The following is a 23,691-nucleotide window of genomic DNA, read 5'->3' as shown; positions in this document are numbered from 1 at the left end:
TCCCTTTCTCCCACCTGTACTGCAATGAGGACTGAGTTATATGATCAGGATTTGTTAGATTTGAGCTGGAATCTGGCCACGTTCACAGAATCACAAAATATGCCGAGTTGAAAGCAATCCACAAGGAATGCCGGCAAAGTACCTTGCATGATAACAGTTGTCTTAATGCCCTCTCATAACTTCTCCAGAAAGGCATGTTTTTTTTCCACTATTAGGACTGTCGACATGTAATAACTTGTAGAATGTTTCGCAGATCACCATGGGGTGTGGACCATGTACAGCTGGGCAAGTACAGGGAAAAGACTTTGCAAAGCCAGTTAGGGCCTTGTTGAAAGAAGCACTCTTGCATGGAACAAACTGAACAGTGCCAATCACGCAGAGCAGCTGTGCAGGGAAGACATAATCTTCCCAGCCAAATGGCATGTTCTCTGCAGGAAGCCATATCCAACTCATGTTCTTTGGAAAGCCTCATCTTACTGAAGTTTCATTTTAAAAGTGAGACTTGGAAGAGTCCCAGAAGAGTCTTTTTTTTTTTTTTTTCCTCCCCTCCTCGTGATCAGCAAAACCCATGATTCAATCTATTATATTGTGAAATATGCTAGTACATATGTCCTGAATGATTAATTGTAGTATTTTTTGTATAATCTGCAGCTGTTATTGCTGATGGGTATTTGGACTAATGCCTCTGATATTAGCACAGAAAAAGCTTTGGTTTCAATTACTCTCCTTCATTTTTAAACAAGTAATAAATTAATTGCTATGCTTTACTTTTCCATTTTTTTCTGCAGTACACTAAAACAAAGAGGCTTTTCTGACTAAATTGAGACTATATTCAATTAAATGAACTGTAATTTATCCTCACAAAAGGAGAGAGTAATTTACCAGAAAGAACAAACACAAAACAGTACAAATCAGCTTTTAATAGAAGTTCAGTAAGTAATTTTTGAAATCCTCATACTTCATCATCCTAGGGTTGTGTCACTGTTTTCATAGTTATCCAGCTTTGCTTGTATTATACATCTTTTCTCAAGGCCTAATTCAAAAAGGTCTGATTTAAACCATATTTGTATTAAAGTGTCTGAGCAGCCATGTGTATTTAATAGAGAGTAAATGTAAGTTTGCTTTGTTTTACTGAGACTTTGGAGTTAGAGACTCTTCCTTCAGGGAGTCTAATGTATGTGGAGAGAGTGCCCAATAATTTCCACAGTTGGCTTTAATTGCTTTAGTTGTTATAAGATTGCAAGGAACTTTGTGAATATTAGTAAGAACATCTCACAATTTTCTAGTAATGGATAGTATTATTCCTGCTTTATCTGCAGGAAAATCAAACTGTGACAATGTTAAATGAGTTGCACAATGTCATACAAAAGTTTCAACAACAGAGCTAGAAGTAAAATGCTGTTGTTATAAATAACCAACTTCAATGTCCAGGTGACATTGTTAGCATTGCTATCCCGAAGGCTTACCACCTTGGGAAGATTTCATTTTATTATGCTTAGCTCTGTTATTAACTCTCAAAGATCCTTTCCTTCAGAAAGGAGGACAGCTCTTAATGAAGAAACTAGCAGAGAATCAAGATACTTCTCTAGGTTGCATTTATCCCTGTTGTAAGAGGTTCTACCATATGAACTGTAGGTTTTGAAATTGATGTGGAGTACTCAAGCTGTTTTAGGCCACTTCTGTGTACAATGAGCCATGCAAAGTTCCTGAATTCATTCAATGTTGATACTCTGAAGTGGGCACAGTATTGCCTTGCTCCCATTACTTCAAGGTAATGCATCCTGTAATTTCTTAGTCCTTTATCCTGCTTGACTCCAGTCTCATTCAGTTTGCCCCCAAATCCTACCCTCTGGACTACAGATCTACAAACATCTGTCTTTCACACTTTTGTCACTGTTCTTCATCCTCCATATCAACAACCCAATGTTTTCCTGCACTTCAGGTTCCAAACCACTGTGCTTGACATACTAGTATTGTAAGAAAGATCTAACAAGTGAATGCAGGGCACTTAACATTGAGTCTGATAAATTTGAAAGACAAATACTGTGAAGATCCCTGTTCCTATGGAATTATTAAAGGGGCAAGATCTGCAAGTAATGGAGAGTGTTTATAATGAGACATATTATTCATGGACTGTTTTTTTTCTTTTGGTCTTTTCAGGTGTTCCAGGACCTTGGCACTTCTGTGTTGTCAGGTGCATTTAGAGGATACAACATCTGCCTTTTTGCGTATGGACAGACAGGTTCAGGAAAAACTTACACAATGATGGGAACACCTGTGAGTTACACCATTCATTTTAAACTTAGGTTTGAGGGCAAGATATCTAGCAGAAACATCTCTCTATTTTTAAACTGTTATTGTAGTGCTTGTTGAGCAGAATGCTTATACATGTTTTATTTGGTATTTAAGTGGATAAAATGAGAGCCTTTTCATTTAGGTAAACCATATAGTACAGGTAAAATACTAGAAAATACAGTATAGTTTAAATATTTATTAGTAGATAATCTTCATCTTACTATGCATGAATCTTACCATCAGGTTAGAGGACAAAGAAAAGCTATACACCTGAATGTATAGCCCTGAGTTTCAGAAACTGTAGCCCAAAGTAATACAAAGTATTAATTCTCATGGAATATTTTGGCAGTCTGAACTGTGCTGAAATTAAATTACTTTCACAAATAAAACTGAATAAAATTCTCAGTAATATTTTTGTAACAGGCTTAATGATTTACTTGAGATCTTTATTTCTTGCAGAAGTTATTCTTTGGTTTGTGGAAACTAATATTCACTTCACTTCTAGTTTTGAAATGTATTTGAATAGAATTTGCAGATGCTGTTACATTTTAAGATTGTCTATCAGGAATCACTTAAAAAGTGCATTTTAATCTCAGTACTCAGATTGATAGAGTCAGCTGATGACTTCCTGTGTTCTGCTGTAACACAATGCAATTTGATTTTTATCCAGGAATATTCTTAGCTGTTGGTGAAACATGCCCCTAAAAAAGAAAAAAAATTTAATAATTTGTGTAAGTGTACCAGGATTTCCTACATCCATGGGATTCAATTTTCAAGGGGAAATAAGGGCAAAATGAGTTCAAACCCTGAAGATAAGAAAAAGTCTGTTCTACAGTGGTTTGTGCTTTTGACAAGAATTTTAAAATTTTATTTTCTCAACAGACATCAACAATAGGATTTTCTTAAATGATTGCCCGTTTCACCATTAATTTTATGCAAAATCAAATTTTACGCCATGAAAGCCTGAAGAAGTGTTAAAATTGGAATTAATAAGTGATAAATTTCTGGATGTAGTCCTTCTAAGAGATTTCTTACTTAGATAATGATTTCTTTCTCCACTGGAATATTGCTTTGATCTGATCTTTAATAACATGTGTCCGCTATGAAACAGTGTTCAAAACTAAGAAGAAACAAGTGTTTGGTATAAACTGAACTTTTGTACATGGTGGTCTACTTGATGTACCTGGACTTTCTCCCATCAACACCATTTCAGGTGTGCCTTCTAAAAGCCTTTCATGATATTCAACAGGCAGATTCCACCTAAGCCTTGGAGTCTTTCCCAGAGTGTGCTGCACTGCAATCACTGAAGTGTGAGCAATCGTGTCATAAGAACAGTTTGTCAAACAAATCGACACCATTTCTTCAGTGCTGTGTAGACTGTTTGGGCAAAATTTAAATCAACTAGTTTGGGTACTGTCAGCAGCCCCATATCCTGTTCTCTCTGAGAGACAAAATTTATAAATCTAGCTGTTTGAAGACTGCTCTGTGATGCCACAGCACGAAGAAATAAAAGTAGAATAAGGAAAAAACCCAAAATATTCATGACCAAGCAAATTAGTTTCAGTGTTGGCCTGGTTTCATCTAGACTGCAACACCTCTGACATAGATGTGTCCAGTATCTTTACATTAAACAGCTCTTGGATTTAACCCATGCCTCTAAACTTCTCATTGATGCTGTGTAAGTTGCTCTAAAATTACTTTTGCTATAGATAGCCATACTGTTTTAAGCTACACTTCAGAGCTGTTTGTGCTGTAATCCACCATAAAGTCATTACTGCACTATGATTCTGTCCTTTTCGTATAACTTGGCTTTTATTTTAATAATAAGTTTTGCATGAGTGGTAGCAAGTATATTGTTTAATTTTTTTTTTCTGTTTATTATTTGAAGGCGTCCATTGGGCTGACACCTCGTATATGTGAGGTATTTTTTTTTCCTTCACCTGCATTTGTTTAAGCAGTTACATTTTCTTAATGTATTTAAAATTTACATAAACTTCTGGTTTGTGCAGGGCCTCTTTTCAAGGAAGGAGGATTACTCAGACCAGACAGCATCTTGCAGGGTAAAGGTCAGGTAAGTTTGTCACTGGTTTGGACAGTGATATGAAAGCTTTCAACAACATATTCCTGTGATCAAACTAAGTAAAAACTAGTTTATTTTGTTTCTGTTTTCTTAGATGATAGTAATTTTGGAGTAAGGGGAAGAAGACAGAGGAAGGATGAGAAAGTGCTGGTTTTAGGTTTCCATTTCAGTATAGTTTTTGGATGCTGTATGTTCACTTTTGTATAGGCAGCTGAAATAGGAGTGTAGTTAAAAATTACTTCCTGTTTGTTTAACTCCTAAATTTGAGCCATAATCCTACATTCCGTTCTTATTTATCATTCCCATGGACTTAATGAGCCATATGTTTGGAAATCTGGGGCTTTGAACCCGCTAGTGTAAAACACGTATGTAAGATTCAGTTAGTTACATTGTCTAAATATACAATTTATCCTTTTGTTTTCATTTTGAGTGCATTTAGCTTTTTTTTTCCTATTCAGTTTTCTTGAAATCTATAATGAGCGTGTCCGAGATCTGTTAAAACAGTCAGACCGAAAGAAACCTTATACACTTCGAGTTCGAGAACACCCAGAAACAGGACCATATGTACAAGGTGAGAGTGGGCTTCACAATTAGCATCATCAAAATTGCAAGTGAATGTATATCAGGTCTTTATATACCTTTGCATATATTCCTGGCATGTTTCTAATTTCTTCTACTCTTCAAGAGTTACTTTCTTCGAGTGTTTTTTCATGTTAATATGACCACGTATAATACACTGAAAGCTTTGTCTCTGTTATCCTACTGGTTGTATGTCCTGAACCCTTTTGGTTGCTTTCCCAGGTATAGGTCATATGCTAACCATGGTATTTTACTTTCTTTTCTTCTGAAAAAATGTTAACTTTATCAAGAAATTCACCAACATCAGCTCTAAATGCATTCTCCAGACCGGTCTAAGGTCCCTCCATAACTGTTTTGGTCTCTGGCAGCAGAATGTACATTTAAAAAAAGAAAATATAGATAAATTCAACTGTTGGATGTTGCAGGGCAGGTCATGATTAAAATCTGTATTTTCCAAGCAAGAACCCCAAAAGCTTCATTTTTCTTCATTAAACTGATAAAGCTCAGGATGGGTAATGTAGGTGCATTATATGATTAAAACCATCATGGCTTTTTATTTCATAGAATCATAGAATTATAGAGTCATAGAACATCCTGAGTTGGAAGGGACCCACGAGGGTCTTCCAAGTCCAACTCCCAGCCCTGCACAGGACAGCCACAAAAATCTCACCATATGCCTGAGAGCATTTCCAAATACTTCTTGAATTCTGTCAGGCTTGGTGCAGTGACCACTTCCCAGGGGAGCTTGTTCTTGTGCCTGACCACCCTCTGGGTGAAGCACCCTTTCTGAATATCCAACCTAAACCTCCCCGAACACAACTTCGTGGCATTTTGTCCTGGATCTTGTCACTGGTCACCAGAGAGAACAGATCAATGCCTGTCCCTCTGCTTCCCCACCATGAGGAAGTTGTACACTGCAATGAGGTGTCCCCTCAACTTCCTCTTCTCCAGGCTGAACAGACCAAGTGACCTCAGCCACTCCTTTTATGGCTTCCCCTCAAGGCCCTTTCACCACTCTCGCAGCCCTCCTTTGGATGCTTTCTAACAGCTTGTATCTTTCTTACTTTGTGGTGCCCAAAACTGCACACAAGACTTAAGGTGGGGCCGCCCCAGTGCAGAGCAGAGCAGGACAATCCCCTCCCTCCCCCGGCTGGCGATGCTTTGCCTGATGCCCCCCAGGACAGGGTTGCCCCTCCTGGCTGCCAGGGCACTGCTGACTCACATTCAACTTGCCACTGACCAGGACCCCCAGGTCCCTTTCTGTGGTGCTGCTCTCCAGCCTCTCGTTCCCCAGCCTATACATTCATCTAGGGTTGCCCCATCCCAGATGCAGAATCTGGCCCTTATCTTTATTAAACCTTTGGTGATTGCCCAGCCCTTTGATTTGTTAAGGCCTCTCTGCCTTCATGGCTGTTAAGGTATTTAAAAAGACTGCTTTTATTGTCCCCACAGTACTGTTCAGCTTCAGTTCCAGTTGAGCTTTGGTGACACCAAGTTTCTCCCTACATTTTACCCCTTCGTGCTTGTAACAGCAGCCCCTTAGACAGTTCGTGGTTTTTAGTGAATCGTAGCTTTCAAATCACGTGACAGAGAACAGATGAAAAATGAAAACGTGTTTTTTCCCATTTCAGTTGTCTTTCTTACTTTAGTTCTTCTCTCTCATTTTTCTACTTCCAGTTCGTTTTCAGTTTTGATCGATGCCTTCACCTCAGGGTCTCACAGAGCTTTCACTTGCAATTAGGCCTTTGGTACTTCGTAAATTGATTGGCTCCTGGTGTAAAGTTTGCCTGCTGCATTGTGTGTCTGACCAAAAACTGACCAAAGGCACATGTCAAAATCAGTGCACCAGTGCAAAATCATAAACTGTAGCTTTACACTGGAGACCAGAAGGAAGAGCCTTTTCCAAACTGATGCAAGTTTCATAAATTAGTGAGGTTTTTTAGGAAGTAAATGCATACATTTCCTTTTCAGTTTGCCTTATTTAGTGGTCAGAATTCCAAAGTTGCATCTGGTATCACTGACTCTGCAACTGCTTGGCTGGCCACTAAGTGGGTAGTAACACCTTGGGAGTATGCATTTAGTACACAAAATGCATATCACACAGAATTTTGTGGGTCCTGTCACATCAGATCAAATACTGATTTTTTCTGGATTTTAAATAGAATTCTTGTGTCAGTTTGTTTTATGAATTTCTTTTGTTCTCCCTGGTTCACTTTTCTCCCTCTCCTTTTCTTTACTCTACGGCATTACACATCGGATTGTTATCCTCACTTTAGAGATTAAGGTAAAATGTGACAACAGATAGGGTGACTTGACTGTGTGATTGAATAGAGCCTAGAATTCCCATCTCTGATTCCCTGGACATCTGTTGTATTGGTCACAGTACATCTAACGAACAGTGGTTGTTACCAATTCTTCTTCTCAAAATTTGAAATCAGTGCTTGGAAAGTGTTGAACTTGCATAGTCTTATACACAAGGGCCTATCTTGCATTCTGGTTATTTCAGCTGTGCTTTCCCAGCACATCAGCATCCTGTTTAAGGAGAGTTGGAAAAGAGCTGAATTGATGGTCTCATTAGTATGGCAAACTTATCATTCTTTGAAAAGCAGATTCACAGACATTTGGCCTTTACTGAGGTCTTTCCAAGATTCTTTCTACCTGCTTATCGTAGAACTTCATTGTTGGTGGAGTACAGATACTAATTATTTTCTTTTAGCAGCTGCTCATTCACCACACAAGAAAAGGTCTTTAAAATGCTTCCTTCCTTGGTAATTTCCATCTCTTTTCTCAGGCCTTATATCTCCAATGATTCCTTGGCTGCATATAATGGTGTTTCCCTGTTTTAAAAGAAAATACAGTTATAGCTTCTGCCAATGGGCTGGCTTGTCCTTTGTCAGTATTCTTCTGGAAGCTTCCAGGCCCATTCTGTCACTTCTTTTTCAATTCTGTAGTGACTTTTTTTGTTGTGGGGTATTTTGGTTGTTGTTGTGGTTTGTTGGCTTGGTTTGGGGTTTTTTTTAAATTTACCCCCTTTGAAAAAAGATTTTATACTTAGACACAGCTGAAGACTTTGAGTGGAACAGTTTTATGCTAGAGTTCTGAAATATGCTGTGAAACTTCCCAGTTGATTAGATTTTGTAAACTGAGAGGAAAAGATATTGGCAAAGGATTAACCTCAGTAATATTTACCACTTTTGGCCACAGTTCTAAGTTCAGTTTTAATAATTTATTTTACAAGATTCTCTCCCTCTGTATGTTATGACAACCTGCAAAAACCATTGTGTTAATGCTAGTAAGAAAAATTTTAATGATTCGCATTTTTCAAAAAACTGAACACATGCATGAAAAATGAGGTAATTTCTCTACTGAAGGCATCATGGGATGTAATTAGATGCTGTTGTGAGACCATGTGAACAGAAGTGATTTCAGGCTCTGTGAGTCAGTGGCTTAGGGCAACAGATGACATAGTTGGGGTTTTTTTAGATGTGTATATAAATATATATTAATGAATAAATTTGCCTATGTACGGTTTATGCAATTAAGAATTGTGACAGTTTGCTTTACTTTAGACAGCTCTGGTGTCTGTTGGGGAGAGTGACTAATAAAGAAGGTGTGATAGCTCATTTTGGAACTGCATTCAATAGTTCACATCGAAAACAAGCAGCAGTGACAAAGTCCAAAGGTCTTTTGAGTGCAGGTCAAGAGTACAGTCAGCTAGATTTTAATATGATCATATTTAAGAAAATGAAGAGGTTCACAGCACTGGTGCAAAGTGTGCTTCTCAACTGCGGTAGTATATTGCTTTGATTAACAATTGCTGAGCTCTGTAATGAGGACCTTGTACGTGTTGAAGTAGTCTTTGGCAATTTTATATGTAGTGTCTCTGTGAAGGATCAGAGTATTATATTCATCAAGAATATTATGTCCAATAGCTAGGTGGCTGAGATCAAAATGATCAGCAAGTTTATTAGAAGGGCAGCTTGTTTTGTGTTTCTCTCCCAGGCAATTTGCTGTATGGGAGAAATAAAAATCAACATCAACAAGGCTCAGAAATTTTCCATTATTTTTCATAGATCAAACAAGATAAGGACTAGCATCTGTATTTGCATCATACTTCTTGCAAGCAATCAGCAATTTTAAGGTGTACTGACTTTGATCAGGACCTCCCCAGTGTACCATCAGTTTCAGTTGTGTGTTCAGTGTCAGTGATATCCAGAGTACAGTTAGCAGTGGATGAAGAACAGAGAGAGACTAAACTCAGAAAACTTAACCCCTTTAAGGGTGCTTAGATGCTCTGGGAAATGCAATTTTCATTTGCAAGTCCACTAAGGAAGTCCCAGCTCTGAACACTAAGTATTTTGAATAGTTTCCAGCCCATCGTTTTACATGTAAAAGCTGAGAGATTGTAGCCTTTAAAATGCTGAAAGTGTTTCAGTGCTTTGGATTGGAATCATTTCAAACTTCCCTCTCACAGATGGTTGCACTGTTAAGGAATCAGCCTCTCTTAAATCAGGAAATGATGCAATCTATTTTATTACTCTGAGACAGATTTCTGAGGGAGATCCTTTCTTACTCCAAGGCAGATTTCTAGACGAACAAGCGCTTTTGATCTTTCTATGGGATTTGAAAATGACCTTTCTTTTTCTAACAGCCAACAAAACACTTCGTCATTTCTTTTCAAGCAACATTTGCAATATATCATTAGTCTTATCAAAAAACTAAATGCTTTGAACTCTGTACTAGATTCACTATTCCAGTGTTTATGGAAATGTAGGCAGGTAAGAATTTCTTCCTCTATTTTTTATAGCTGAGTTTTTATGTAGTTAAATAAGACCCTGAAAAAGGATCCGGGAAAACAATGTAGATAGTTTCCATATTCTGAGCTCTGAAGATCCCAGTGCTGCTGGAAAAATAATGGGCCTCTTTCTCAAATGGAAAATGTGATGACTTCTGGAATTAATGTATTGTAAAGGGACACTAGAGAGCAGAAGAAATACTTTTGTTTGAAAATCATTTTTCAAATGTGTGTGTGCAAGTGTGCATGCATGCACGCTGCAGTGAGGGGCTGTCTTAAAGTATGGGTGATCCAAAAATCTTTCTTTTTTATGTGTATCAGTTGTTAAAGGACTAAAGTAAATTCCCATCTTTGACTTAGATTTTGTCTTCATTTGAAGTTATGCAAGCTGTTATCCTGTGAGAATAGACTCTAACAATGTCAGAAGTACTTATTTCAGTCCTGTTGAATTTTTCATTAATCTTGACTTGCATTCTAGCAGTAGATAAATTATTTGATCAGAATAAATCAAATTTTTTCAGTACTTTGTCTTCACCCACACTTTTGTGGTCTGTAGTAAAACTAGCCAAACCTAAATCTGTGGTGGGGGGAGAAAGTTACCCTGGATTCCAGCTGTGAGATAAAACATTTTGCACAGGAGTATTTTACTGGGTATTGTATGATGAAGACTTGCTTCTTAGCTCAGGTGTTTTTTAAGGAGTCACTGCAGTACAAATGATAAATAATCATCACCATAAAGTGGAAATGAGGCATATTAAACTGGATTATGGGAAACACAAGCCTGTTGAGGATAAGTTTGTATGTCTGCTGGAATTTGCATTTTGCAAGGAGCTGGCAGGGCTGGTACAGCACAGCAGCACACTGCCCTCCACTGGGGCCTGCTTAGTCACGACCACCCCTCTAACACAGCAGGCTCTGAATGCAGTATTTCTTTCATTTGTTTGATGGATTTCCCCCCCTTATAAATAAAATCAAATAGAAAACCCCCAAAACAAAACAAACAAACAAACTAAAGCCTAAACTGAAAGCAGAAGACAAGAAAAGGCCAGATGTTTCATACAGTTATTTGAGAGATCCCTCAAAAACCCTCTGAGGAGAAAAGTGCGTGAAGACTTCTAACTGTAGGCTGAAGCCTAACTAAGTAAGTGGTGAATATTCACAGGGGTTAGTTGGTTCTGAATTCTGTTAGTTGTGTGAGCAGAACCATTATCCAGAGGCAATGGCAAAAAGCTTTTTTACAGGATCTGTACCCAATTAGTAGGAGTGACATAGCTGAACATTTATTATGGAGTTAGAGTTATACTGGCTTTTAAATAATATTGTTCTGCAGACAAGTTGGAAAAAGATCTGCACTTTGAAGGCACAGTGCATCACTGAAGGATGGACTGCAATATTAAACTTTATTTTCTAAAATAAAAGTTACTCTAGTTAAGAGACTACTTCTAGAATAGACTGTCATCTCAGCAGAACATCCTTATGCTTCTGATGTTGAGTAAATTGTTGGATTAACTGACTGAAACTTCCTGAGAAAACTATATATTTAACTCTTCTTGAATCTTTGGCAGGATTGTCTCATCATTTAGTTACAGACTACAAGCAAGTTGTAAAACTTCTAGAAGAAGGAATAGCTAAAAGGTATTTTATGTAACAAAACAGCTCCATCTGTATTTAACACTTCTTCCACCGTGTGTTAATTTCATTGATGTTTATTTTACTGACCATGTTGCCAATGCTTTGTCATGACAGGATGTCAGATTTGCTGATCTTGCATAGAACATACACATAAGATGTTATGCATCCTCATATTATCCACAGCAAGAGCTATAAGCACTCACGAAGTTGTTTCTTCAAAACTGATTCCATACTGACTTACCCACAAAATTCAACCATCTGTCCGTGATAAAAGATGCAAGCCAAGAAAACATTTTGCTGTAAACAGACATCTGTTTTTCCCCTTCAGTTGCTCATGACACTTTAGACTGCATAGCTTTCAACTCTCTTGTTAGTTTAATTTAGTTATCTAAAACTGCTGAAAATATAGTGTATATTTATTTATTTTCCAGAAGTATTTGGTTTATAATTATTTGGTTTAATTTCTATTAATATTTTTAAAAGTTCTTAGCCCAAAATCATGTGTGTTTGCTATGAGAGAACTGCGGGATTTGGCACACTGGTGAAGTCAATGATTTTGGCTTTCTTTAGTCAAGACAGTTCTTTATCTTCTCAACAAGAAGCCTTGACTATTTTTACAAGTGCCATTGCAGCAATGGAAAAAGTCATAATTGAAAGGATCCTCCAAATGCAAATCACAGTTCTAAAATTGATATTAAGTCCTATCATAAAATAGTCAAGATTTTAGAATAACAGTGATGCTGGGAAGTAAATAGAAACTAAGCTGCATTATCACAAAAAACGTAGAATATACATCAGGATTAAGTTTTGCTGCTTCTGCTTGTAGCAATTAGTAGACGCAGCTCTATGGTAAGAATAGACTATTTCAGAACAACAAAATTCCAGTCTGTCTACTAGTGTAATCCTACAGCAGTCTCATAGCTAAGGAAATTGAAGATGTAAAGAAAAAAAAAGTCAGAGGTGCAATATTTTGTATGTAAGTTTTTGTGATGCTGAAGTTTCCGACTATGTCCTTTGCATGAAACAAAGCAACAACTTCTTTTTCTGAGTATTTCTTCCAAAACTTATTTGGAATATACAAAAGACTCTTGCTTTCCTATAGTCTTTATTTTTATTAAATATTCTGCAGTGTATTTATCAGCGCATCATAAATACAATCAAACTCATTTAAAACATCTGCAGTCTGGGAAATTATGCCAAATGAACCTCAGCAGGATCTTAGGGATAAAGAAAGTGGTGAACAGGTTGCAATTGCCCCATATGGCAGGAGGCAGGAGAGGAGCAGATGGGGCGTGATGGCTCCAGATCTGACTATACAGGAAAGATAAGAGGGAAATGCAGATGGGTAGTGCATTTCATGGGACAGAGGATAGATATCCTCTGTACTAATAGCAATCAGAGTTTACTGAAGGCATTTTTTCTACCATTTGGTTTTATCAGGTCAACCTGCTTTGGGTACGCTTGCCCATTGTAAAATAAATAAATATGATTTTCGACATGCAATCATTATTTTTGTTGTTACTCTCAGTGTTGTTTTTTTTCTCTTGACACTTTACAAGACTCAGTTTCAAATGTTTAAGATTAAAATTTTTATAATGCAGCAAATGCAAATTTCCAAAAGTACAGTCCTGGCACTGTAAACAACCAGTGAATCTAGATAATACTACCAGAACAGTTAATAATATTAAAATGTACAACACACACCATGACATAATAGAATATATGAAAAACTAACACATACATTCTCCCATAAAATGTTCAAATGGGTTGTGTGTAGTTGAGATGTGAACTAGCCCTCCAATTATCTTGCATATTGTTGGAGGTGAGAAGTGAGTACTAGTACTTTCTCCTCCGAATCCTGAGGCACTTTCTTTTTCTCTTTTGCTTTATAAACTTTGGTACTGTTCCCTTATATTCTCTACCCACTGTAGAGCTGTTTTCTGTCATCTGCCCTTTACCTAATTGTCTTCCTCCTCCAACATCTGGAGACTAGTTTATGTTCTCCTGCTACCTCAGCTTAGGCTCACTTACAACCGTGATGCACTAGGCTGCCTGTAGCTTTTGGCAAAACCTGCTCACGTGGCTATGGAGGACGTGTAGGGAGCAGAGAACAACAGGGAGGAAAGTCCTGCCTTTACCCGCATGCTCTGGATGCTCAACAGTGTATGCACAACTGCAGCTTTCTGCTCTCTAGTGCAACTGGTCTCTGCAGTACTCTGACAGCTGGGCTCGTAAAAAAAGCATGGTACCACAGTCCTATTCTATACTGCTAAACTTACCTACTGTTGCTGAGGGTAGACTTGGCAAAAGTGATGCTAAAGGCTGTACGTGTAGCTGATACTCAAGGCAAGCTACAAGAGCGGCAAAAGAAAAAGATCTGTGACCTGGCTTCTGCCCTAGCAAAATCCTGCTTTCTTTGGGTTTATCTAATTAAAACAACAATAAAGAAAGTAGAATTTCCAAAAGTTTGCATTACAGAGACAGTGGGACGGTGCTGCTTCTCCTGCTCCTGTGCCTGGTACCCACTTGCCAGAGTGCAGTAGGTCAGAGCACTAGAGCTGTGTGACCGATCTGTCCATGTCATAAAATCAAGCAAGTACCACACAGTGAATTACAGTATTCATTTAGTACTCACATGGGTAGACTGGTTAATCTCACTGGACTCCTCTAACAGTGTAAAAGAACCGTATCAGCCCTTTGACATAAAAGAGCCCCAGATGTGGGGTATGAAGCTTTTTGGACCCTTAGGAAGTGCCAAGGAATAAAAATGGGGACAATATGGAGAAAATGTGCTGGGCTGGTACATTCAGTGATGTTAGGGTGAACTGTTTGATGCTGTTGCTGGCTGTACTTCTCTGCTGCGTTCTATGCTTATGCAACACCCTACACCTGTGCTGTAAAGCTGCTTTAAGGTATTTAAAATATTCTTCAGAGTGCTGCTGGTGGACAGAAACAGCTCTAATCAATCCTCAGTTTCTGCCCTTCCAGGTTCTCTGCCAAATGCTCTGTGATCAGATCCAAGAATGCAGCCTGCCGTGTTCTCTGAGTTTCGCATTCCTTCATCTTCACTTATCTGCTGTATTTGTTGTTTTTTTATTTCCCTGAATACTGGGAAGTAACCAGTTGCAATTGAATGGTTTGTTCTTCTTTCTAGAATCACAGCAGCTACACATATTCACAGTGCCAGCAGCAGATCCCATGCTATCTTCACCATCCACTACACTCAGGTTAGCTAAAAATAATTCAGCTTCCTTTTCACACTCAAAAGCATTGTTCACTGTGTTGTGAATTGTTTACTTGTCATTGTTTTGTGCTGTTTGTATTAATCTCAGTGGAAGCTGTTACTTATTTCCTTTGGATCACGCTGCAGATGTGTTACGCTTCCTACACAGCCTGATGTGCTGAGTGTTTACTGAAGTATTCTGTTCCTTTGTGCAAGCTTATAGTCAGAAGTGATGCCAAAGACTCACTTAAAAAAGAAATGTTTTCAGTTTTAATCAGCTCTTTGAAATGCAATACCCCTTCTAGAACGCTGTGGAAATTGCGTGTGAATATGCTTGAAGTTATGTTTTGTCACGCTTGTTTAAGATGCTTAATTGAAGTATAACATTAGTTTAACACCAAAATTTTGTATCTGTCCAGCTTTTTAGATGTCCTTGTATTTTAGCATTTGGCATCCAGTACTCTCTCAGAGACAATGCAGCCTTTCTCTGGAGGAGTTATATCCTTTCCTGGCAGGGAACTCGTTTAGTGATCCAATAGACCTTTTCTATCTCACACTTCTAACATCCTGTAATCACAGAACATTTTGGGATATTTTTCTGTAGTTTCACAAAAGACCTTTGGAATACATTAATGGAAAATAACTCTACAAGATCTACAAGAAAGCCTTTCACAGTCACTAGGCAGTAAAGTTTTTTTTCAAGAGGAAATTGGCATAAGAGGGTAGTTTCTCTGTCCGGTGAGAAAGCTGTTGAGATAATGGTTTGAACACAGTCAGAGGTTCAAGGTCACAAAGAAAGGCAGTGAGACAGTCATATGTACAACTCAGTTTCAAATGAAAGAGCACATCAATTTTATTTTCATTCATTAATTAAGAGGAATAATCTTCCTTATTTGTGTTTTTCTCTCCAGGCTATACTGGAGAACAATCTACCCTCTGAAATTTCAAGCAAGATCAACTTAGTGGACCTTGCAGGCAGGTAATAACATATTGAGGGGCAAAGAGGTAATTTTATTCATGTTCCAAAAGTTCCTAAGTCTCTAATCTTAGCAGTGCATTTCAGTGAGGAACATATGGTTGTACTAGATGTGACAGAGAACAGAAAAATGGAAGTCATGCTGAAGAGTTTTAGAACAGAACTTTTTTTTCCCTCAAGAATGTGAATTGCCATGCATGTATGAACAGAGAAAGTAGAATTGAGGGGACTTTTGTACTGGGCCAGTCTACCCTTGCAGAGTTGTGAAATGTATGGTTTTTTGTGTACAGTCAGAACCACTATGATTGGGTTGCCCAGTTCAGACTTGAGTTTATGTTTTTGGTGTGTCTTTAACAGAATCTTGCACCAATAGCCTTTGCTCATGGTTGTTTGGACTTTTTGAAATAGAGGGCAATATGAAATATTCAAAGAATTTAATTTTTTAATTGCAAAGCTCAACATTTATATTTTCTTTTATTTCTAGAAAATACATGATGTTTTCATATCGACTGTACATTCATAATTAATCATTTTTGTTTATTTTGCATTGTCTTTTTCATGCTTACATGCTACAGTGAAAGAGCTGATCCCAGTTACTGTAAAGATAGAATTACCGAAGGTGCCAATATTAACAAGTCATTAGTGACACTTGGAATTGTCATATCCACTTTAGGTAAGCCCATCAGTTCTTTATATTGAAGGGTAGTGATAAAAGCACATGACTCATTTACCATGTGTTGTGTCTTCATGTTATTTGCATTTACAATAAAAAGCTGCACAGAGCAGCTGTGATGTCTTCAAAAACTGTCATGACATCTAAGAAAATTAAATAGCCATGACAGGAGAAAAAATAACCCCTTTCCTGAGTTCTGTGGTATTTCTCCTTCAGCACAAAATTCACAGATGTTCAGCAGCTGCCAGAGCATTAACACCATAGCAAGCGAAGGGGAGAGCAGTCATGCAGACAGTCCTTCCACAGGCAGCGTCAGTGGGACCAGGCGGCCGGCTTACATCCCATACCGTGACTCCATCCTCACCTGGCTTCTGAAGGATAGTCTGGGGGGCAACTCCAAAACCATTATGATTGCCAGTGAGTTTGGTTTCTCTTAATTGTTAACATCACTACCTTGCATCTTTAATATACATCTCTACTGCAGTGAGAAGACAGCTATACCACTTCGAATCTGTCCTAGTAAACATTTTCATAAATACTTCGTAGAATACTCCAGGAAATGAAAAGGCAGCTGGTTGTGCATGAAGTTAAGTTTAAGAGTTTCCAGGGTCATAGCTTTGATTTTAAGTGTTCGTTCAGTTATAAATACAACCTTTAGAAGACATTCTCTGTGATTTTAATGAAATAACCCTAAGAATATTTTCTGATTTGTTTTTAAAGAAGCAAGACTAAACAAAAAATATACTTTTTTGAAAAATGATGGGTTAAACTGATTACTTTTTGAAATTGTGTTTCTTTTCTGATTGTCTTCTGTCTGTAGCTATCTCCCCTGCCAGCTCCAGCTACAATGAGACCATGAGTACTTTGAGATATGCTTCAAATGCCAAAAATATTATTAACAAGCCCAGAGTGAATGAGGTGAGGCCTTGAGTCCTGCTTTTCATTTTTGTCCCATTTTGTTACATGTGTTGTTTAAGGTTTATTCAGAATATCTGCTCTGTGAATAAAACTCTTGCTTCTTTTTTTTCCATGTTAATGACAGCTAAATAAGAGCCTGGATATGACAGAAATAATTTCTTTGATTCCCTGAAGTTTAAACCATTTAGAATTTCACACCTATTTTACATTCTTCATCTCTGTCCAGTGAATTTCAATCATCTTTCTCTTGAATTGGTATGACATGTATGTTTAATCTGTGTCTTTATCATAAATATTGGTAGAGCTACAGATCTGTTATGACTATTTGTTACCATTTAACCTGTTACTGTAAGTGCATAACCCTTGCAAACCCTTCCTTTGGCAAGTTAAATGAACACTGTTAAGGTTGCCATCAAGAATTCAAAAGTTAGTATACCAGGCCTAACATAGCCTGTGTAGTCTCCATTTGTCTTCTTTTTAGTACACAAAAATAATTAAGTCTTTAAATACATGGGAACGATAGTGACCACAGAACCCCAGCTTCATTCATTGCACAAAACAGGCCTGTTCCAGGAATGAACTCTGACTGTGTGGCAGATCCCTCTGTTCAATTTTACAGAGGTCTTTCACAGGCTGCACAAGTTAAAAGATGGGAGACTGTTGAGGGGAGAGTCAGATGCTGCATTCGAGGGCTGTATTCTGTTGCTGCCCCTGCTATACTATTCTTGTTCAATGCTAGTCCAGATGCTTAAAGCAAACCTTCAATGTGTGCTTTTTTCTCTTTTTCCACCCTTACCCCTGGTACACATTTATTAAATGTGAAAACTTAAACTCTCCCAATCATAGACATGATATTAAAACAGATTGATTAGTAGTCGTGGAGGTTTTAGACACTTATAGTGATAAGAACCAGCATTAAAAGTAATCCATGGGGAAATGCATAATTCTGTCTGTCTTCGTAGCAAAATTCAAATAACACATAGTAATCAAGATCTACAATCACATATGCTAGAAATATAAAACTCTTGAATTGGTGGTCTCTAACTGAGTGTGCTTCACCTGGCCTTCTGCATGAGGCTGCCTTTACATGGGATCAAGTAACTTAAGGACTGAATCAGAGTGTATCCATCTAAGGCATATCTGTTGAGTTTAGGTTTCAAAAATGTCCTGATTCCAGCATTTCTTAATCTTTTTGTCATTGACTTTACAGCTTTAGTAGTATTCTTTTGTGCTTTGGCCTGAGTGTATCAAGATTTTTTCTGTAGATAAAAGCATAGAATCTTAGAGATGTACTTCACTTATTTGCTTTCCTAACAATACTCTGTTAAATATGGGCAGAATTAAACCCTTCTAATCCAAGGTTTCCCAAACTTAATTTGCATCTGTATTACCAGTACCTTCTGACATCACTAGTGGCAGAAATAGTGTGCTTAATTTTGTCAGCAGCAGTTCTCAACTCTGTGACAGGCTAAAGGCAAGTAAACACTCCTGGGTAAGCCTCTTGTCACATACAAGCCTCCCAGCTCGGGTTCCCATCACTCTCCTCAGCTCTTCAGTCTTACAAATTGATGTGAGCCAAAGTGTCACTGGCAGCCCAGAAAAAATTGATTCTTTACTGAAGAGTTTCCCTGAACTGTCTAAAAAGCTGGTTTCCAGAAAGTGCCAGTGCAGAGGTGCTTACTCTGAGAGTGAGATAAATGCCTCCACACAAGCAGGCAGGAAATTCTTTGTGTATCAGCTGCAAGAGCTTTTAATACCATGCTTGGTGACATCCTGTTGTAGTCCCCATTAGTCTGATTTTATATATCAGCATTAAATAACAGCATTTTTCTGACTTACTGTAACAATTTTGAAGGTAGATCCTTAAAAGTAGTGACGTATCCAGCTAGTCATGATGGGAACAAATGCTGTGGTAGGTCTGTGTTCAGAAGAGAGACGGAGCAAAGTTTATGGGAAAAGAGAACCTATTGAAGCTGGGAACCACCAGCCCCTAGGCAGTACATCCAAGGGGCCTGGCGAGTGAAGCAAGTATTGCTGCGAGAGTGCCTGTTCTCCTCTCCTCCTGGCTGTTTGAATATCTCTGCATTGACTTCTTTAGCTAGAATTTTTTTGAGAATTTTTCTGAATGGTCCGTGTCTCAATGTTTCAGGATGCAAATGTGAAACTGATCAGAGAACTGAGAGAGGAGATTGACAGGCTGAAAGCTATGCTGCTGAGCTTTGAACTGGTATGTAGCAATGCGGCCCCACTGCAGCTTTTATGGTACTTCAGGGAGCTACAGTTGCTTACTTTAATCTGATCTGTGTATGTTTCCATGTTTATTGTAACTGGAGGGAAATTAAACTGTTGTCTGGGTGATTTTGCAATTATTATAAGGTTAACTGCATTTCTGTAATTTCTCCGTTTTCTGTCATTATTGATGAACCTGAAGTATAAGCAGCATTCAAAAGGATTTATTTTTTTTTCATGGAGTTGAATGGTTTTCCTGTCCACAAATACCATGAAATAGAAGTATTTTATTGTTAAGGATATGGAAACACCAAAACAGTACAAAATATTAATCATTGATGTAATTTTCCTGTCAGACTTGTGAACTAGTGACCTCAAAAGTATCTTGGAGCTTCTACTCTGCCTGAACGCTCTGTCCCCCAAAAGAACTTGTGAACATCTGTGAGCCCTCACAATACAGATTACATCCCTGATGTTTTTCTCCTTTTGAATAATAATAGTGTCTTGGTTTTCCAAGCCATGGAGAGATTGTTTTGTTGGGAGAGACAGGAACTACACTCCATGATTTATTTGCACAGAAGTATGTGCAAATAAAGCTCTGTTATGGCTTTTTTACCAGTTCTTTACCCCAAAAATTGCATACAATAGCTAGAAATGTAGGCTAGGTGCTAGAAGGGAGCATGTGTATTTTGTCTTTCCTTCTCCTGAGTTCATCACTTTGGAATGCTGGAGAGTGAACTGATATGCCTGCCAGTTGTGAATAAGGAAACTAACATGTAGATCTTGGTGGCTGTTGTTTATATAGAGAAATTCCAGTCCATCTTGGAGTGATGACAGGGATGGAAATCTGACTGAACTGGTCCTTCAGAATGAAATGAAGGTGTGTATGATTTACTTGATGCTTTAATTATCTACTGTTTCACTAGGCCAGGGGAATAACACTGCTGTAGTTCTGAAACTGCAGTGAAAATGTTATTGGCTTAATCCTTTCCTTTTTACTCTGAAAATTCAGGAAACTGACACCCTAATCCATGTTAAGCGCACTCTACCAATTTATAATGAAAGTCTTGTGTCCTTAATGGGACTTAGTGCATTGTGTATCACTAAGTCTGCACAATCTACTCCTTGTTTGAAAGCTGTCTCAATACACCACAGTAATTAATTATACGGAGTCTGTCCCTTCTAAGATTAAACTCCTCCAATTTATTCAAATGAAATTATTGTGCACTCACTAAAATTACTAAAAAGATTTGGTCACTGGTGACCAGGAAAGGTTTGGGAGACCTTAAGTGTAAGTTTTGCTCAAAACCAGGCAAAATAACTTATTAGCATGATCATGCCTCTGTCTGACATTATGGGAATGAGACTCTAGCAGATTAAACTGGCTTCACTTGGTGGTAGTACAGTTTTTTTCCCAGTTTTTTTGTTGCCACAGAAATGTGCTGCAATTAGAAGTACACCTGGTTTATTTCTAATTGCAACTGGTGAAAGAATGTTGCATCCAATAACTGGAAAAAATGCTGATCTTTCTGAAGAAATTTATGAATGAGAAAAATTATTCTGTTAGTAAGTGAAACAGTTTCCTCTCCTATTCTTTAAGATTGAGCAATTGACCAAAGACTGGACAAGTAAGTGGACAGACAGGAAAGCCATCATGGAAGAATACAGTGTGGACATCAACAAAGAAAAAGCTGGAGTAACAATAGATTCTAGTCTACCTCATCTAATGGCCATGGATGATGATATCCTCAGCACAGGAGTGGTGCTGTATCATCTCAGGGTGAGATATTGTCACTCGTCTTATTTTACTCTTTAATTTGAAAACATTTGTTTTCTTTGGAAATGGAGGGTGGTTAGGATGGCATTACAACAACAGCTATCAAAAACTGAAGGTCTCAGATCACAAGACATATAATGGGGGGAAAAAAGCAGAAAATACATGGAAATGGAGAAGGAAAAGAATTCATTTGTGAGCTGACCCTATATTCATATACGAATATAAGTTGATCTCTTATGAATGCATGTGCAAAAAATTTGATAATGTATCACAAGCAAAGCAAAATACTCAAATTAGGCATTAGCAGTTTGTCCACAAAGCACGTATGTGTAAACATAAAGGATGGTGCTTAAAGTATACCAGACATACTGGTCCACATTTTATGAAATATTTGTATACTTAAGACTGGAATAGCCTTTATGTATATAGATAAAAGTAAGCTTTAAAAAACACAAGCTCACTTTGCCAGTGACTTCAACATATTTCTTTTAGGCCTACCAGGTCTGCCAAGTAGATTCCAGGTGTGTAGCATGAAGGGTAATTACTTGTGATCCTACTTGAGTAGCTATTTTTGAAGATCAGGTAGAAATCCTAGCCTCATAGATACTATTTTGCTTTGTAGCTGCTCATTTAAGGCAAGGTTTTCACCAAGAAACTTTCATAACATTGTGTCTATATTACTGCACATTGTGGCATATGATGTGCATGGTTAGGTCAAATAGTTTTAGGGATTTTTTTATTTTAGTAAGTCAGTACTAAACTGGAGTTTAACTTTTTTATGTTGTTTAAATGAATGGAAATTACTGAAATATTTCTGCCGTTTAATGTGAAAGGAATGATGGATGGGCACCTCCACAGAGGTGCACTCATTGCCAAAACGTGTTAAACATGTTTGAAAATCATGTATCTGTCTACTAATAAAAAATCTTTATCCAAACTAGATTTTGTGGTCATTGATATAGTTTAGGACAGAGGATTTTTTTTATTCCTCTTAAAAATTACAACAAATATTTCAAACAGAAATCATACTATTGTTTTACCATGTTGGAAGAGAAACTTGACTAATTTTTCTTATTCCAGCACAAAGAAATTGTACCACGTAATAATTAGGGACCAAGTAATGATATCCAGTGCTGATCAACATGCAACTTCAACTACTCAACCCTACATTAACATTAAATGTTTATTAGAAGCAATTGCTACTACTTAAATGTTTTAATGTTATGTGCCATTTTGGAAACAGCAAATGTTTTCCCATACTAATTTTGACAACAACTAAAGTAATATAAATATATTCATTTTAACGGAGTAACCTGGTTTGAAGGGTCACCTTCTGAAGTCATTTGTGTCTCTGTCACACTAACATCTTTGTCCCTTCTTTCTTTGCTCCTAGATGCTGCCTTTTCTTTTCTTTGTGCTTTACATCTTTTAGTCTCTGGTGTCTGTTACCTTCATCTGAACAGCAAGAAGGTAAAACGTTAGCAGTTCCTTACATAACAGGGTTTAAACATATAATAGCACTTTACATTGTACTTCTAGAGAGAGGTCATGGCAGCAGTTTTCAGATCATGTAGAATAAATATTGTGTTACTCTTTTAGTCTCTTGATATTCCATAATATTAATTGCACTAATCAATGCTGTGCCTACATTTAATTTTCTGGCTTTCACTAATAGAAGATGTATGTTTTCCTATAAATTAATTGACCTTTTTTCTTTACATTGTTTTAGTAAAAGATGTACAGCTTCTGTTTTCCCAGCATTCAGGCTTCTGATTACTGCTTCTTGCTTCATCTTTGAATCTAGGTTACAATATGCTCGGAGAAGAGAGCATATTCAATTTATTCTAATATGAATACAAAAATCACATCGTTTATTGTCCATACTTAATTTTAATATGACCCAAAGAGTTGCCACTAAAGTAATTTTAGAGTGCGTTTACTAATCACTTTACCACAACCAAGTATAGTCTCTCTTCAGAATTCAGAAATTGTTTTGCGTGGATTTCCTAAGAAAAAGTGTAGAACTGGTAACAGAAGGTAATTGACAGATGGTAAATTGATTGGCTTCTTTTGGTAGGTTTTTTTTTCCTCATGGTATTGTTTAAATTACTGGTATTTGCAGTGTACCATAGAAATACTGTATTCTGTAGACTTTTGTTCCTTTCATTGGAGTTATTGAATCTTCAAGTTTGAGAACTTGCCCACATACCATAAGCACTAAGAAGACTTTTCATAGATGTAATTTAATTTTCAGAAAAAAGTTCTTCCTTAGTAGTTAGATTGAAGAATTCATAAACTATGACAAAGTGCCCTTACAAATTAGGAATTCTATGACTTTTGTATCTGAAAAGCCTAGTTAAGCGAATAATCATGTTGCAACTTCTTTCTTTCTGCATGGAAATTTATTAAAAGCATACTTGCTTTTCTACAAACAATAAGTCTCACTATAAAAGTTCAAAGCATCACTATGCGTGTTCATATTTAAAATATTTGTCTCAAGCACAGTCCAAAAGT

General features: G+C 37.4%; 1 protein-coding gene across 1 annotated transcript in view; it reads left to right on the top strand.

The window, feature by feature from the left end:
- STARD9 (StAR related lipid transfer domain containing 9) overlaps positions 1 to 23,691 on the top strand; it is a 101,479-nt gene that overhangs the window by 39,509 nt on the left and 38,279 nt on the right. The window contains exons 4-16 of the mRNA XM_027748572.2: positions 2,161 to 2,277; positions 4,184 to 4,216; positions 4,305 to 4,366; positions 4,834 to 4,946; positions 11,315 to 11,384; positions 14,536 to 14,608; positions 15,516 to 15,583; positions 16,156 to 16,253; positions 16,470 to 16,670; positions 17,074 to 17,171; positions 19,321 to 19,398; positions 20,206 to 20,280; positions 21,001 to 21,180. Of these exons, the coding sequence (XP_027604373.2) occupies positions 2,161 to 2,277; positions 4,184 to 4,216; positions 4,305 to 4,366; positions 4,834 to 4,946; positions 11,315 to 11,384; positions 14,536 to 14,608; positions 15,516 to 15,583; positions 16,156 to 16,253; positions 16,470 to 16,670; positions 17,074 to 17,171; positions 19,321 to 19,398; positions 20,206 to 20,280; positions 21,001 to 21,180 (1,266 nt within the window). The remainder of the gene's footprint in view (positions 1 to 2,160; positions 2,278 to 4,183; positions 4,217 to 4,304; positions 4,367 to 4,833; positions 4,947 to 11,314; positions 11,385 to 14,535; positions 14,609 to 15,515; positions 15,584 to 16,155; positions 16,254 to 16,469; positions 16,671 to 17,073; positions 17,172 to 19,320; positions 19,399 to 20,205; positions 20,281 to 21,000; positions 21,181 to 23,691) is intronic.

The sequence above is a fragment of the Pipra filicauda genome, unplaced genomic scaffold (genome assembly GCF_003945595.2).
Source record: "Pipra filicauda isolate LSUMZ 115617 unplaced genomic scaffold, ASM394559v2 scaffold6_size6359152_pilon, whole genome shotgun sequence".
Lineage (NCBI taxonomy): Eukaryota > Metazoa > Chordata > Aves > Passeriformes > Pipridae > Pipra > Pipra filicauda.
The sequence above is the reverse complement of the archived record's forward strand: the minus strand, read 5'-3'. Positions and strand labels throughout refer to the sequence as shown.